The sequence below is a fragment of the Branchiostoma belcheri genome, unplaced genomic scaffold, assembly GCF_001625305.1.
Source record: "Branchiostoma belcheri isolate BF01 breed outbred unplaced genomic scaffold, Haploidv18h27 scaffold127, whole genome shotgun sequence".
Lineage (NCBI taxonomy): Eukaryota > Metazoa > Chordata > Leptocardii > Amphioxiformes > Branchiostomatidae > Branchiostoma > Branchiostoma belcheri.
This window is the reverse complement of record NW_017802680.1, coordinates 299,458-315,783: the sequence shown is the minus strand read 5'-3', so window position 1 is coordinate 315,783 and position 16,326 is coordinate 299,458. Positions and strand designations below refer to the sequence as shown.

General features: G+C 44.5%; 2 protein-coding genes across 2 annotated transcripts; both read right to left on the bottom strand.

Annotated features, from left to right (window-relative positions):
• Positions 1-153: 153 nt before the first annotated feature.
• Positions 154-8,851, bottom strand: LOC109463508 (neurogenic locus notch homolog protein 1-like). The gene is made up of 14 exons (XM_019760341.1): positions 8,654-8,851; positions 7,577-7,978; positions 6,974-7,087; positions 6,619-6,729; positions 6,047-6,160; positions 5,622-5,735; positions 4,948-5,061; positions 3,720-3,944; positions 3,249-3,377; positions 2,631-2,750; positions 2,013-2,126; positions 1,233-1,310; positions 579-710; positions 154-437 (listed from the first exon to the last, which is right to left on the bottom strand). The coding sequence occupies exons 1-13, from the start codon at positions 8,709-8,711 to the stop codon at positions 601-603; spliced, it is 1,803 nt and encodes a 600-aa protein (XP_019615900.1). The 5' UTR covers positions 8,712-8,851; the 3' UTR covers positions 154-437; positions 579-600.
• Positions 8,852-9,469: 618 nt separating this feature from the next.
• On the bottom strand, positions 9,470-12,701 carry LOC109463515 (mucin-2-like). The gene is made up of 5 exons (XM_019760348.1): positions 12,252-12,701; positions 11,948-12,001; positions 11,430-11,538; positions 10,441-10,688; positions 9,470-9,989 (listed from the first exon to the last, which is right to left on the bottom strand). The coding sequence occupies exons 1-5, from the start codon at positions 12,565-12,567 to the stop codon at positions 9,841-9,843; spliced, it is 876 nt and encodes a 291-aa protein (XP_019615907.1). The 5' UTR covers positions 12,568-12,701; the 3' UTR covers positions 9,470-9,840.
• Positions 12,702-16,326: the final 3,625 nt, after the last annotated feature.

The window sequence follows — 16,326 nt, the reverse complement described above, 5'->3', positions numbered from 1 at the left end:
CATCACATCCGGTCAACAGACTCAAAACCATCTTCCGTCTGGTTCAAAGCCAGCTTCTAGGACCTAACGTCCTGTGTCTGACCTTTTGTGGTCTGATAAATGATACATGATGAGCAACACAGAGACAGTGTACGTGTTTTGAAGTGACATGGACATTTTTAATAGACAAAGCAAAGATTCAATTTTCTCTACAGCAAAAGGTTTACAATACCAACTGACATCTAACATTCAAGGGACATGAAAAAGCTTCGCGTGCACCATACGCGTTATGACATAACAATGTCCTAATAACTATAGTATTACAACACTACATTAGCACTGCTGGTTGGGACATTTTGTGGCCTTTCTCTACTTCCACGATCAGCGAGAGAGTAGAATGATCAATCAATGTAAAAGCTCCGAGGTCGTCGCTCCAGTTTTGACTAATCTCCAAGCAGATCCTAAGGTGGCAAAATTGGCCAGTTAGTATCCATTTTCCAGAGAGAGTCCATACACCACAAGTATGGACCCTCTCTGGCAAATGGATACTGGCCAATTTCATACTTTCCTTTGCCACCTTAGGATCTGCTTGCTTGGAGATTAAGTTTTGCCGGCAGGTGGTTAGTTCACCCAGCACGAAAACGATCCACCGCCGTCCTCCCTGCAGTACATGCCATCTGGACAGGAGGCGCTGCTGCACCGGTAGGGCTCCAGCAGGCGAACGACTGGTGCTGGAACAAGACATCGATGCACTGAGTGAAAACCTCATTATGTGAAGATTGCCAATATCAGTAGGTAATACATAACGCAGGGAAAAGAATATTGCTGTAAGTACGTGTGATAATCTATTACAAACATCCATGTATACTATCAGGTATATGTCTGCCGAAAAATAAATTGACTGTAACACCTACAAGCTATAGGAGAGAGTGAATGAGTGAGTGGGTGAGTGTGTGTGTGTGAGTAAGTGAGTGAGTGAGTGAGTGAGTGGTGAGTGAGTGAGTGAGTGAGTGAGTGAGTGAGTGAGTGAGTGAGAGAGTGAGTGAGTGAGTGAGAGAGTGAGTGAGTGAGTGAGTGGTGAGTGAGAGAGTGAGTGAGTGAGTGAGTGAGTGAGTGAGTGAGAGAGTGAGTGAGTGAGTGAGTGAGTGGTGAGTGAGTGAGTGAGTGAGTACATACTCGTACATAGAATCTAAATTTTACCTTTTTGTTCTGAAATAAGGATCATTAGTGCTAATTGCAGAAGTAGCACCTACCCAGACAGAGGAAGTGGGTGATCTCATTCTGGCAGGTCCAGTCGAACGGACAGGTCACCTGGAGGCACCAGTCGATGTCTGATGCAGAAAACAGGCCCGTGTTAGTGTGACTCTGGTTACTTTTGTGGATCATAATGAATGTTTTTAAACACCTTCATGGTTCACAACAAAAAAGGCTCATGGGAGCCACTCAAAATGTTTTTGGTTACTGTACAGCCAGTGAGGACAGATGTTTGTTGACCTTAGACTTGAACTGTTTTGCTCTATTTCTTTCTCTTCTTCTTCTCCAAGCATATAAGGTCAATGACCTGGACCAGAGGTCTGTCACCATGGTAACTGGTGCTGTAGCAGACAGCCTGTGGTGTTGGGTTACATTATGAGGCAGGACAAAGCTAGAGTGGCTGCTCACCATATATATATGAATGAGTCTAACAATAAACAGAGCAGTAGTTTGTTTGGCTAGACCAAATGTAACGGTTAATACTATACCTTTTCTTTGCAAATGTTACCTTTAAAATGGACACCTAGTTAATCTTTAAAATGGGCGCCGAAGAGGCATGGATCTACTCTCCAAGCAGAGGTTTGGGTTTTGGGTTATTTTTAGCGTGTTTTTAGGCTTTTTTATCGGGGTTTCTCTTTTGCACTGAATTTTTTGGGTTTGGTGGGAAAAAAATTCATTGCAAAAGAGAAATCCCGATAAAAAAGCCTAAAAACACGCTAAAATACCCCCAAAACCCAAACCTCTGCTTCGAGAGTAGCATGGATCAAGTGCATGCTTACCTGATTCGCAGTTGTCCCCGCTGAAACCAGTCGGGCAGCGGCAACTGTAGGAATCCACCAGATCAACGCACCTTCCCCCGTGTTGGCAGGGGTTGGAGGCGCACTCGTTGATGTCTGTTAAACGGCACAAACGTGCGGTGAGGCATTGCATCTATCTAATTATGTTTACCGCCGCAGAAGGAAAACATTGTTTCAACTCTCTCAATTTCTTCTTCTCCAAACAGATAAAGTCAATGACCTGGACCAGACGGCTGTCACCATGGTAACTAGTGCTGTAGCAGATACCCTGTATGTGGTGTTGGGTTACATTTCATAGCAGGGCAGAGTTGGAGGGGCTACTCACCATACATTATATTACAGGAGTACGAATTAACAGTGCAGTAGTTTGTTAGGCTAGACCAGGTGAAGGTAAAAATTGTGCATTTGCTTTGCAAATGTTACCTGTCTAGTCTTAAATATATTTCCGTAGGAACAATAACAGTGGTTACCAATTATTGCAAATTTGCATGGATGTATGTGGTCCTTTCCAGTACATTGAATTCGCTCAGACTGCAATCCAATAGTCAGGTAACATCAGTGAAATAGAGGATATTGTCTTCTCACGAATTTGATACTTACTAGTCTCACAGTACTTCCCCTCGAACCCAGCGAGACACTCACAGAAGGTGTTGGACTCGTCGAAGCAGGAAGTGCAGTTACCGCCATTCTGACAGACGTTTGAGTCGCACAGCTTGATGTCTAGAAATTAGAATCACCATAAGGCATCGATAAGGGTATCATATTACTCTTTGCAAACAATGTCCGCAGTAATGTGGGCTATTTGAAACATCGTTTACATTTTGTACTACTTCTGTATCTGTATCAGATTCTGTATAGCCGGTATAACCGCCATTCGGCGTAACACACCAGCTTCTGTATCTGTATAGCCGGTATAACCGCCCTTCGGCGTAACACATCAGCTTCGCAGGCACGCGGCGCGGCGGCAGCTAGCTATATCACACCGAACGACTTGTTACACTCAATCTTAGCACATTTAGTTGCAGAAGTTGTTTAAAGCTTAGATTCTAGTGATGATGTTCCAACTGTGCTTGGTGGCAACGAGTTCCACTCAGTACGATAGTTCTTGGAAAATATGAGAAATCCTTTGATTATGATAGAATCACCCGATCTCATTTTTATTGGGAGGGAGTCCCGGGGGACTCGATAGCTAAATAAAAGAGCGTGAAGTGGACTCACCAGCCTGGCAGACGTAGCTGTGCCGTTCTGTGCACGGTGTGGTTTTTGCCAGGTAGCCGTCAGAGCTGTCCAGGAACACACACAGGTCACATGGAGAGGCGGGTTCAGCCGAGGACCACTGTAACGGGGCTGGTGGGGGGCAAATATACAAGTCAGTGACATCGTGAAAAATCATTATAAAGACCCACTATAGGATGCGTCGATGAGTGCTTAAGACATCCAGGTAATATGGATACACAATGAAACAGTCACCCAAGCATTTGAAAACTGTCAGCCGTTTAATTGCATCGATATCCACTAATTTTTGTTCCTTATCATGCTTTCTTTTCTGCACCGGTATCTTATTATGTCGTAAAAAGGATACGGGTGAAAAAAAAAAAGCCACATAAAAAAGCCTAAAAACACACCAAACATATTAGCCAAAACCCATACCTCTGTTTGGAGAGTAATAATACACAGTAATACATTAACCTGAGGCAATAGACCCGTCGCTGTACGCGAGAGTTGCCGGTAGGAACTTCAGCCCGAGCCAGTTGGAGACTCCAGTGGTGGCCGCGATGCCGGCAGCGATGGCGCTCTGCTGCTGCCCGTCCTTCACGTCCGCCAGGTGGCCGTTCTTGGTACTGCAGGCCTGCTGGGCATCAGGGTGGGAGAGGGCGTCGGGCGAGAACTGGTAACATCCTTCAGAGAAGAAAACTGCGGACGGACAGAATTGTTTGTTTGATTTGGATTTCCATTAGTGTTATCTATTTAACCTTATTGTTCCCGGAGTCCGCTGCTACTGTACAATACAATACAATACAATACAATACAAGTAAAGTTCAATATAATGCATGCCTGTACCCAGGATTTTGAAGGGGGGGGTTCTTCCCACTGCTTGAAGGGACCAGCGAGCGCCGTAGGGGGTCCGTGGACGTGCTCCCCCGGGAAATTTTGAAAAATGAACCTTCTGAAATGGCATTTCCTGCGTTTTTTGGAGGATTTCAAAGAAAAAATCAGAGATAATTTTTTTCAATGACAAAGTTAGTCGTTTTCCCACGATTCCAGCCTCTCTGGTGACACGAATCAGTCCATCTTTTAAAGAAAATCTTGGGCCTTTAGATAAAAGGTGGACCAAATAGTGGACCTGTGAGCCATGTGGGGGGGGGGGGTCTTCCGAACCCCCCCTGGCTACGGGCATGTTGTAGTCGCAGTCTCACAGTTATATGTCCAACCAAATCCCTTCAAACATATCAGCAACTTGTTCATATAAACTTTTCAACAAAATGAATCTAAAATCTCTGTTTGTTTCAATAAACCGTTTTGCGAGGTCTTTTGTTTATAAGTTACTGGAACAATTTAGACCTGGCAACACGTAGGTATAGCTTTTCTATGTTTGTATGTACCTGTTTGAAGCTAGCCGTGCGGCCCATCAAAGTAAAACATTTTACTTATGGCCCCCGTTATGCCTCGGCTCTTTTTAGCACGTTTTCGCATCGGTACCTGCGGCTTGAATGTCAGTCGTTTCAGGTAGGCGTATTGACAGCCCAGCTTGCAGCTGCGGGTGTCGATGCGAAAATATCTCGCATTGGCCAGGCAGTATCCATTGGCCAGAGAGGGTCCAATTCGCCACCCACCCTCTCTGGCCAATGGATACTGCCTGGTCAATTTGATACTGTATTCTGCCACCCTAGGATCTGCTTGGAGATTGATATCCCACCTGTTTCACACTTTTCTCCAAGTACGTCCTTCGGGCAGAGGCAGGTGTAGCCGTTGACCTTATCCACGCACGTCCCTCCATAGTAGCACGGATTGCTGATGCAGTCGTCAATATCTGAGATAGAACAATAAACATTGTGATTGTAAGAAAGCTATAGCTATATTGTTGAATTTTAAGGGCCAGTTTTTCAAAGCGTTCATTTCGTAAATTGACAAAATTTGACAAGGTTTGAAACAGTTAAGACTAGTATTCCTGCTGACATTCATTCATGCGAAACTTTTCGGTTTGAACCATCTTGCTAAGTGTGGTGTGTTTTTTTCAACCTGGAAGTGACGATAAATGCAGGGGGCCATCGTCTATCATCTTCGTGTTCATGTAGCCACCATGAATGATGCTGCATGATTATTTGCCTTTTTGCAGTTATCTTCTGTTATATTCACTGTGAAAACTAAGCCCTCACATTGCAGAAGCCTATCTCTGGAAGAGACACTGGAAATTAGAATATCTAGAAAAAGTAATGTTAAACGGGGAGAACTGGCGAGATGTATGTGCTGGCTTAGACCTGGCTAATGGCCGCTCATGTATGTTTTTACTTTTACTTGTATGCACTCATGGCCTTGTACTGATAATAGTACCGACTCCGTTTTAAAAGCAGATACTGGCAACACACATACCTATGTCGCATCTGTGTCCGGTCCACCCAGGCTCACACTGGCAGGTGAAGTTGTTCACTCCGTCGATGCAGTTCAGGGCATGGACGCATGGTGAGCTGTGGCACTCGTTGATCTCTGAGCGTGTCATGCAAGAAAAAAAAAAAACAAATTTATGACTTTTTTTAAAATTAAAACTTTTGATCCAACACAAAGAAGTACTCTCACATAAAGCTGTCGACCAGTTTTAACTTTAAACATGTAATTACCAACACAGATGAACTTTCATGTAAGTTATGATTTATAGGGCTGTGAATTCTTGGGACAATACTTGTACAGCGAATAACAGAAATAGGTTCCTGATTGGTAGAGGAAGAGGAAGGAGCCTCAGTGGAAAAATATTGTACAAACAGATCGCAAACAACGCAAAAAGTGCATTCCTGCCCTACCGTATTCACAGTGTGCTCCGATGAACCCAGGGGCACACTGACAGGCGAAGTTGTTCAGCTGGTCATGGCAGACTCCTCCATTCTGGCAGAGTACACCGGCACACTCGTCGATTTCTGAGAGGTTAAAATACGGACTTTAGAACACTGTATTTCGTCACTATCAATGTACCTATCTACATGTATATCATGTAGTTTAGACTCTTTGTCAAGGAATAGTGCGTAACGTTGATGAAGGTTGGACATCCAGGTAAACAATACTCAAAGACGATCAAACTCTACTACTGGAACACATGACGTAGGTTACTATCTTCTGGACGTTTTGAGTGACACTTTCGAGTCATGCTCATTGTCATGTTCAACTGTTTTTATCCAGTTCCTTCACATGTGATTAGTGGCGACTCGTCATCTCAGTTGATTTAGTGATGCTGAAGAAGAGTGACAGATGTCACTTGAGACGTCCTGAAGTTATGTATCCAGTAGGTTTCAGACTCGTGCGTTTTGTGATCCTTGTAATCGTAGAAGTCGGGATAAGTAAACAAGTCGAATTTTAAGACGGTGATCCGGCTGAATACCTTGGTTGCAGTTGATCCCAGCCCACCCCGACTCGCATGTACAGAGGTAATGGTTCACGTGGTCGACGCAGTTGCCATGGATACATGGGTTCGACGCACAGTCATCGATATCTGTAGGGAAGGTAAGATACAAACATACAATGAGAATCTCTAGACCTCAGGGGTGTGAACGCTGTCATGAGCTACAGGATCTGATTCCATACCAAAATTTCGCATTGTTGTGCCGACCTACCACAACCGTAGTAGCCAGCGGCATTTGGGAGCGGGCGAAAACTACGGAGGATGGCACCCAGGCTAGTACCGACTTCGCCCGATTTAATATTGGTACTAATTCGTTAGACTCTACCAGGCCTACCTGTCTCACAGAACGTCCCAGTATAACCAGGTGTGCACTGACAGGTGAAGCTGTTCACCTCCCGCTGGCATACTGCTCCATTCTGACAGGGATCGCTGCTACACCCGTCAACTTCTGCAAAGTACAATTATTCATTCTTCGATGATATGATGGTAAAATCATAACAGTAGTGCAAATCAAAATCCTTCAAATAAAGTAGCTATGCTGCTCAGACGTCTATCACTTTATATGTTTACCTTCGCAGAAGGAAACATATTGTTTTGCTCTATTTCTTCTCCAAACACATATTATGTGTGGTCAATGACCTGGACCAGACGCCTGTCGCCATGGTAACTGGTGCTGAAGCAGACACTCTGTGGTGTTGAGTTACATTATGTAGCAGGTCGTTAGAGTTGGAGGGGCTGCTCACCATTTATTATATATAAATGTGTTTGAGTACCATATATATTATAATCTATATAAATGTGTTGGAGTAAGAATAAACAGAGCAGTAGTTTGTTAGGCTACACCACGTTAAGGTAAAGAGTATACATTTGCTTTGCAAATGCTACTTTTCTAATCTGTGATGATCTCCATCATATCATGTTGATGATGCATGTTTACCTGCACACAGGGCGTACTTGTCGGTGTAGTTTGCCCCATGCAGACCCCACGCGTTGCCAGAGTGGCTGAAGCCCACACCGTAGGCGCTGTCGTCGCTCTGCCAGTTGGGGATGTACACGAACGTGTCATAAAGGTAGTGACATCTACTGCCCCAGGCATCACTGGATCCACACAGCTTCTCCGACAAGACCACGAAAGTGTCACAGCTGACGCCGGCGTCGTCGTACACGATGCATCCCGAGGTCCAGAAGTGGGTGCAGGAGGCTGTGCCGGACAGATAGCACGGGTATGTCATCCCAGCCCTTTCGCAAGTCGTTCTCACGTTCGTGTTGGTCATGGCTCCGCGGACAGGTAGCTTCCAAAAGGCCCAGAGGTCAACCGTGGTCAGATACTCCTCCTGGCCTGAACAACATCAAATGTTTTTAGTATCAAGAACAAAGCGATTCTATTTCGCAGCGTATCTTTGATATCATGTGATAGTAGCTATATGCATCACAGGGCCGTGGGATAATTGAATACACTGAACAAATAAGATAACGTAAAACCATATAAAATAAGCCATAATTTGTTTTAAATGCAAAGCAGCATATCTAACACTTTGCACTGTCACAGTGAGCACTAATTCCATATGGCAATGCGTGCTACGTCTTATACAAATTTACCACAATGCTACAAAAAAGGACCCTCCAATTTATCACATCTACGTTTATTGTGTGTCTTATCCTATAGAATACATGCCAGCGTGATATTTGTACTGATATTTGTAAGGTAATGCAAAAGTAGGTAAAAGATCCGAGTCGTGGATAAGGAAGAAATTCTGCTACATTTACGACAGGCCACCACAGTAGCCACTTTTGTGTCTATGGCTGTGAACTGAGTTTCTCTTGCATAACAAATGGCCCTCCCTGTAATGAACCTACGCCTGGACACAAAGACATGATTACGGATAACGAATAGGACAATTCTGCAGATACCTCTGACCTCTACATGCCGGAATGTTCAACTCCTATGAACGTGGGCGTCAACAGGAAGAAGAAGCATTATAATAGTTTGGAATAGAATAAGTTTTGAATGTACCTCGAGATGAAGCCAGCAGGGTGAACACGGTCGCAAACGAGACGGCAAATTTCCACATCTTCACTGTAGGTTGAGAAATTGAGACTGTATTATTTATGTGGTTAAGCGTGCGTTACGTACGGCGCACACGGAGCAACTCCGAATGTCCGGTTTTCCCTGGCGCTGAGCTAAAATACACAAATACCGCTGGTGCATACAGGGTGCGGCGGGTACCGAATCACAGGGTCAAGATTACATCCTTGCCAACACTGGCGCGTGCCAAAAACTCTACAAACATTACAATAAAAGCCTTCTTTGATTTTCCTCCCCCGGGCTGAGTCACGCCAGGTAAAATGACGCTGTTTATAGAGACAGAGGTGTTCAGCTGACGTCATCTTGACGTCAAGTGGGCGAGGAAAGAGAGAACGTGACGAAAACTGCAGAAGTAGAGAGGAGGCGATATTGCGTACAAATACAAATGCGTGACAATGCCTGTATTCGTTTTTTTTACTTACAGCTCACGAATAAACAAAAACATATTGTTGTATAGTGTGAGAATGAACCAGTTGTTATTGTAACTCTTTTTCTGATAAAAACCTTGCTTAAAAATATTCATGTCACCTCAACACATGTCCAATGGCGCTGTATTGTTCATCATGTATCGTTCACAAAAGGTCAGACACAGGAAGTTAGGTCCTAGAAGCTGGCTTTGAACCAGAAGGAATATGGTTTCGAGTCTGTTGACCGCATGTCAGTGGGAAAATGCACAGAGAAGCTTCAATAAAGGAATTAAACAAGAAATTCACCATAACTCAAAAATATTTCACGAAAGTATATTTCTACCATTTCTTGTTTGCTTGTTTAATTTCAAATTGTCACTCGTTTTCTGCTGTGTGCAGACTGCCATGTCACTCTTACAGGGGTGCCAAAAAAATTAAAGAAGTAATTCGAAGTTTATGGAATCCATGACTCGGAAACATACGATCCTTTTTAACATGGTGATCTGCGCCTGGATCACAAAATTAGTATGGATTGTACATGTTTGTATTTCGTAAGTTGATTCGTATGTATTTCGTAAATTTCGTATATATTCTGTAAAATTATATGCGTTCCGTAAAATTCGTTTGTATTCTATAAAGTTCGTAAAGTATTCCGTAAAATTTGTGTTTATTCCGTAAAATTCGTATGTTGCCACGATGGTTTATCGGTCAGCCCGAGAGGACGCCCCATCTGCAGGTTGCGTACGGGGAGAACCTGTCCCCCCACGTCTTCCACCTGCACTCACACATGGCACCGTCCACTGCAACTGGCTCCCCCGCGGGGATAATGGAACCGTCCCAGGCGTAACAGTTCGGACCTGTGAAGAAGTAAGATAATGGCATATTGACTCAGTTGTGTAAGTATTTAGCTTCTACCAGACTTCGGGAGGCGGCTGGAAAGAGTAGAAATTGGCCAAATAGAGAGAGAGATAACATGACAGAGGAGTTGGTCCGCGAGAGAGTATAGTACAGGTGAGGCAAACTGTACTCCTCTAGCGGACCAACTCTCTCGGCATGTTATTAATTAGTCTCTCTATTTGGCCAATTCCTAGGTACTCTTTCCAGCCGTCTCCCGAAGCCTGGTAGAGGCTATTAGTGTTCTATGCTACATGTAGTCTCCACCAGACTCTTTGGGATCACAAAAAGTACTAGTAGTAATAAATTTGCCGACTATGTAATGGTGAATGATTTGCCACACGGGGGTTTGCTGTACAGACATGTACAGAGCATAGCTAAAGATGTGTTTGTTGTAACAGAATGATGTACTACCGGTAGGACATGTTCCACAGGAGCAGGCGAAGGAGTTGTACTCCGCCTTGTCCACGCACGGAGGGTCGAGGCAGTCATAGCTCAGGTTCTTCAAGCGGCGGAGCAAACAAGGCAGAGGGGGGGTGGTCATGGGGGTGTTGGTGGCGTAGGTGATGGGAGTGGTGGTGGTCCAGGCCTCGGTGGTCATGGTGGGGCCGGCGGTGGTACGGGTAGTGCACCTCGGCTTTTTCCATAGCCAAGGGACAGGACTGTTGATAACATGTAGAAAAGAATTTGGACTGCTGTAGTGTAGTTAGCCGGTAGAAGAAAGCGACCACCCCTCACTCACCCCCCCATGTCATGAGCCTTCAACCTAATGAAGTTTGACATGTACTTTGAAGAAGAAGAAGAAGAAGAAGGTAGCGAAAAATACCGAGAGGTCACAGGAAAGCGAAGCAGGCTTTTGTAGTGGTAGTAAGTTAGTGTAGTCACTGTAGTCAGGAGAGGAGGTTGCAATTCTTTTGGGTCACAAAGTGTGAAAAGATGTTAATCTTAACATCCCTGGGCACAACGTTGATGCAGGGGATTTGGTGTTTGAGAAAATTGTCCCACCATCTGGGCTGAATACAGTCCGAGCTGACATTGAAATGTGGGAAACCACAAAAACTCATGAGGTGAGATAGTCAATTCTATTCAATTTGCCGCAGTGTGTGCCCTGAATGCCAAGTTGTAAGCTGTAGAAATTTACATGACAGTAGATTACTGTTTGTGTAACATCCTACTCTCACTCATGTCTACCTCCTACAAATGTAGGACCATGGGTCCTTGTATCTGATTCAAACTTAAACATATTAAACGATGAATGAATAGTACCAACAATAGAATGTACAAGTACATGCATTCAGGAATATGGCAACATGGGAGGCTTGCAAGGTCATGTAAATATACATGTATGATGTATTCGTGTTTACACAAAAAGCTTAAAGAATAAAGCATTAGTCTTAGCATACTAGCAATGTCCGCAGATACAGGTTGTGGCAGGGTAGGTGGTAGTCCAAGGCTCAGTGGTCGTTGTCTCGGTCGTCCGTAGAGTTGGCATGCCGGATTTCAGCGCAGGAGCTGGAGGAAGTACAGAAGAGCTGACATCACACTCGCCATGCGAAGAGTAGGCCAAAATAACGCAATTTCGGAATCTTTGGGATTCAATTGTGTGAAACCACAAGAATCCGAAAATACGGGTATGTCCGAAAAATCCGAAGAGGATCTGTCCGTATCTGTAGACATTTTTTCAGTGCTAGTTGCCATCATGCAAAGAGTAGGCCAAAATAATTGTAGTGCCTACTTAAACCGCAACCTTTGGAGAAAATAATGTCCGCTACTGAGTCAACCTACACAACAAGGTTGCGGGAGGATCTAAGGTCTAAGGAAAGGGCTACATCTTTAATAAAATCCATAAAATCCTTCTTTTCCTTGAAAGTTTGTTTCAATTACTTCAGCTAAACGTTTCTTTAAGTATATGTTGTCATACCGGCCGTGGCTTGAGTTGGGGTCTGTACGGTTGTCGGCGCGGTGGTCAACGGACCTGCAAACAGTCACAACATGGAATAGGCAACAGAAACTTTTCAAAAAAGTTTCAATAAGAACATGTTGCCGGGACATGGTTTGGTCTCTGCACAGGTTTCAACAAATCATCTACGTCCAAGCATAAACACGGAGTTGTGTTTCTTTATTGTAAATGAGGATTACAGAAACGTTAACGAACTGTCACTACTGCACTCTCGATGTTACATTGCTTTTTAAAATAAGTCAACAGCATAGTATGTTACCCGTACCGTTAGGACAGTGCCCGCACAGACATCTGTCGTAGTTGTGAGGCACGGCGTCCGGACAGTTCAGCTGCGGGCAGGTAAACCTGAGGTAGTCCCGACAGGGCAGAGACGGGCTGGTGGTTTTGGTGGGCAGAGTCGGGCTGGTGGTTTTGGTGGGCAGAGTCGGGCTGGTGGTTTTGGTGGGCAGAGTCGGGCTGGTGGTTTTGGTGGGCAGAGTCGGGCTGGTGGTTTTGGTGGGCCAGACGAAGGTGGTGGGAGGGCCGGCAGCAGCGCTGGTTATCACAAACAGGAGGGAGACTGAGAAAATGGCGGGCAGCATCGTCAGTGTGGATCGTAGACTAGTCACTGTAGACTGAAGGTTGCACGTACAACCCGAAATACTCCAAAAACAGTCGCTTAAGCAACTGGATATGGTTTTGGCAACGGTCAGACGTTTCAAGTAGCATCCACTACCTTTCGTCAGTGACACTAGAGGCTTGCAGGAGAAATGCAGTTTTATATAAGCACGAACTATTGATTGATTTGCATATAAAATATCAATCCGAAATACTATTTGTTCATCCGCTGGGCCTTGTGTACATATTCATATTATTGATTGCGTCATTGCCTTTGGCTGTTCTAGCTAAGTAAAATGTTCATGCCATTCGTATTGTTGTAATATATGTATATATATATATATATACTAAAGTACTAAGTAAATAGTATAACGGGTCCAACATTTGTTTGGAATATATAGCTGTTGTTAACAATTTTACAATCTCACCCGTAAATAATTTTGTCGAGTTGTTGAACGATTGAATAGCAAAGTTCTTTATTCACAGACACTTGTTTAACAAGAGAGAACGTCAAGTCCGATGACCGCCTGTCATGTCTATCAGGGCTGCCATGAATGGTTCACTGTGAACTGAAGCTAACGTTAGTTAGCAGCCATAATAGTCCTGATGAAAAACCCGATTATTTATCACATTTATTTAGTCATTATTTGAAAAAGAGGGTAAAAGACCAGTTAAGAGAAAAAGTGGTGCTAATGCGTAGTTGAACCCCATAATAGCTAGCGTAGTAGTAGAAGTAAAAAAAAAATTCCAGACAGTTGTTACCTGTCTCCTGTTACTGTATTGCAATGTGTATAATACTTGATTGTACAAGCAATTAGCCTTCGGGCATAATTTTGCAACTAAAGTTTCTATAATTAATGTACATCTCAATGTGTATATGAGATTAACTTGCCTCGGCTTTTTATCAAAAGTGTGAGAATCTCGCACCTGCTTCAAAACGCGATGTTGAACTGTACGTCAACACGAAATAAGAGTACGTGTAGTAGTGTTTGAAAAGATGATACTAGTAACTGTCGGGCTATCATAATATAACCCGCCCCCCACCCACCCAATTTTCCAGGCAAGCATGCTCCGGGCCCCTCTATGAACCTCGCGCTCGCTGGTCCCTCAGACTGTGGGAAGAACCCCCCCCCCCCCATTCAAACTCGTGGCTACGGGCATGTAGATGTCAGATGAGTAGCCGCTTGCTGTAACTCTGCAATGTTGTTTCCTTCATCTAACCTTTATCAACGTGACATTTTATATACCACTAATTCCCTTTAATTGATTACACGAAGCCAACATGCTTTGACATTTCTGCACATCAATCAAAGTACGACACGTTATCCCCCAGACACGTTTTTTATTGTTCGACTTCTACTTCTTGCGGAAAGTGAAGGAACTGCAGGAAGTGCAGAAAAGAAACGCGGACCTTTCCCAACTCCTGGAGGACGAGAATCCCAACATTAAACCATGGAGGTAGAACAAAAATTCTACCTCCATGATCAAACTGACTTACTGTATTTCCTGGTAAGGGGCCGATCAGGCGATGAACAGGGGGATGGGAGGAACGGGACCGATCAAGCAATGAATAAGGGGATGGAAGGTACGGGACCTATCAATATACCAGTAATGCCATTAATTGATTACATGAGTCCAACATGCTTTGACATTTCTGTACATCCATCAAAGTACGACGCGTTATTCCCCAGACGCGTTTTATTTATTGTTTAACTTCTGCAAACCACCGTCGCTAGGTGCGGAGGTCTTTAGCCTCCGTAGCAGGCTTATAGAACTGGGGGTTTGGTGGTCTTCAGCTGTTTTCTGATTAGTCTCCGTAGCAGGCTTATAGAACTGGGGGTTTGGCGGTCTTCGGCTGTTTTCTGATTAGCCTCCGTAGCAGGCTTATAGAACTGGGGTTTGGTGGTCTTCGGCTGTTTTCTGATTAGCCTCCGTAGCAGGCTTATAGAACTGGGGGTTTGGTGGTCTTCGGCTGTTTTCTGATTAGCCTCCGTAGCAGGCTTATACGAGTAGAACTGGGGGTTTGGTGGTCTTCGGCTGTTTTCTGATTAGCCTCCGTATCAGGCTTATAGAACTGGGGGTTTGGTGGTCTTCGGCTGTTTTCTGATTATCCCAGTTCAAAAAACGGGGCTAATTCAACCAGGCCGGCTATGTTGTTTATATGCAATCAGAAAATAGCGCATAATAGCTCCCAAAGACCATGAAGACCCCCAAAACCCCCAGTTTTTTTACATGCTATGGAGGCTAGGAGCTCTTCCACAATTAGGGGCCTGCACGTCCTTTTTTAGTCTTCGTAATCCGAAGACAGCCTCCCCCAAAAAATCAACGTAACTCGTAATCGTACATTAACCGGACATCGTGAAGCCGTAATCAGCTAACGTAATTCGTAATCGGCGGCGAAAATTTCGTGTCATTCGTAATATGCGATATGCTACCCCTGGATAAATAAATAAAAATGTAATGAAATCACTAACCCCCATTCAGACCCTCGCAAATCACTTCATCACCATTAGCCTGATTAAATCAATTTTAGAATACGGTTGCCGGCCGCCCAACATCCAGCCGGCCTCCGAAAAAGGAGAGGGGCCACTAAAGCTGGCCGCGGACGGCAGAGTTTTCGTTACACAGACTACATTACACCGATCGACCAATATCTGTATCTGTACAGCCGGTATAACCGCCCTTCGGCGTAATACACCAGCTTCGCAGGCACGTGGCGCGGCGGCAGCTGGCTACATTACACCGATCGACCTACATCATCATTAGCCCGACAAACAGTTCGTGCGGAGGACGTATAAATAATATTTGTCTGAATTTTTTTTCTTCTCGACCGACGACCGTAAATAAAAGCGTGTATCATGTCAGGAAATGACGGTAAGTTGACCGCTCTGTATTTTTTTCAAATTTAGAATTCGACATTAATAATACAGGACATGGTGGTGAGGTATTCTAGCTGTACATAGCTAATTTTAACCTCACCACCAGACATACCGGTATACAGCGGCAGCGACCACCCTGTATTATCTCAGTAAGAGGAACACTTTGTATTATTAGCCTAGTATAGTACTGTTGTATGTTCCTTATCATGTCTAAGTCAAGTAGTGTATCTTTAGCCTCTAGCTACCAGGCACCGCGGATCGCTGGAAAAAATAGTAGAAATCGAAAAAAAGGAATAATATACCAGGGGAGGTAGCCGACCAGAGAAGATCCAATTCGCAACCCACGGATATTTTATTTCGGCCAATTTCTACTATTTTTCCAGCGATCCGCGGTGCCTGGTATATGCTAGTGTATCTTGTCTTTCTATATACGTTTGTGATGTGTCTAACCCGTCGTGGTATGAATGTACAATAAAGTTCTTTATTGCGTGTAGCGTGCGTAGTCCTGGACCAAGAGGTTGGGAGTTCGAATCCCGGCTGTTGTCGCTCACCCGATATGCACGTTACTGTTTAGGGTCGCAGTCCTTAGGACGGGACGTTAAGCCGTGGTCCATTGTTCATTGTGCTTGTTGAAAAGAGCTAGGGGAATTTCCCCGGTACAATGAACCTGTAAATACTGTACATAGCACCTGTCTTCTCTGTCACGACCAGTGGAAGATTAGCTCTTCAGTGAGCTAAACTGGTTCGAGATCACTTTTTTTGTCTTTCAATATTACAGGTAACCAGGCCCCGGCGGAACCCGAGGACAAGCCCGTAGAGATCGCGGAGCTGTACGCGGCGCCGGCGGGCAGCGGAGCGGGGGCC

Coding starts and splice junctions, on each gene's coding strand:
- LOC109463508 (XM_019760341.1), bottom strand. CDS start 8,711: ATGTGGAAATTTGCCGTCTCGTTTGCGACCGTGTTCACCCTGCTGGCT. Junction 7,979..8,653: donor CCTGCTGGCTTCATCTCGAG/GTACATTCAAAA, acceptor GATGTTGTTCAG/GCCAGGAGGAGTATCTGACC. Junction 3,945..4,947: donor TGGAGAAAAGTGTGAAACAG/GTGGGATATCAA, acceptor GTCCGTCCGCAG/TTTTCTTCTCTGAAGGATGT.
- LOC109463515 (XM_019760348.1), bottom strand. CDS start 12,567: ATGCTGCCCGCCATTTTCTCAGTCTCCCTCCTGTTTGTGATAACCAGC. Junction 12,002..12,251: donor GTGCGGGCACTGTCCTAACG/GTACGGGTAACA, acceptor GACTGTTTGCAG/GTCCGTTGACCACCGCGCCG. Junction 9,990..10,440: donor CTGTGGAACATGTCCTACCG/GTAGTACATCAT, acceptor ACTTCTTCACAG/GTCCGAACTGTTACGCCTGG.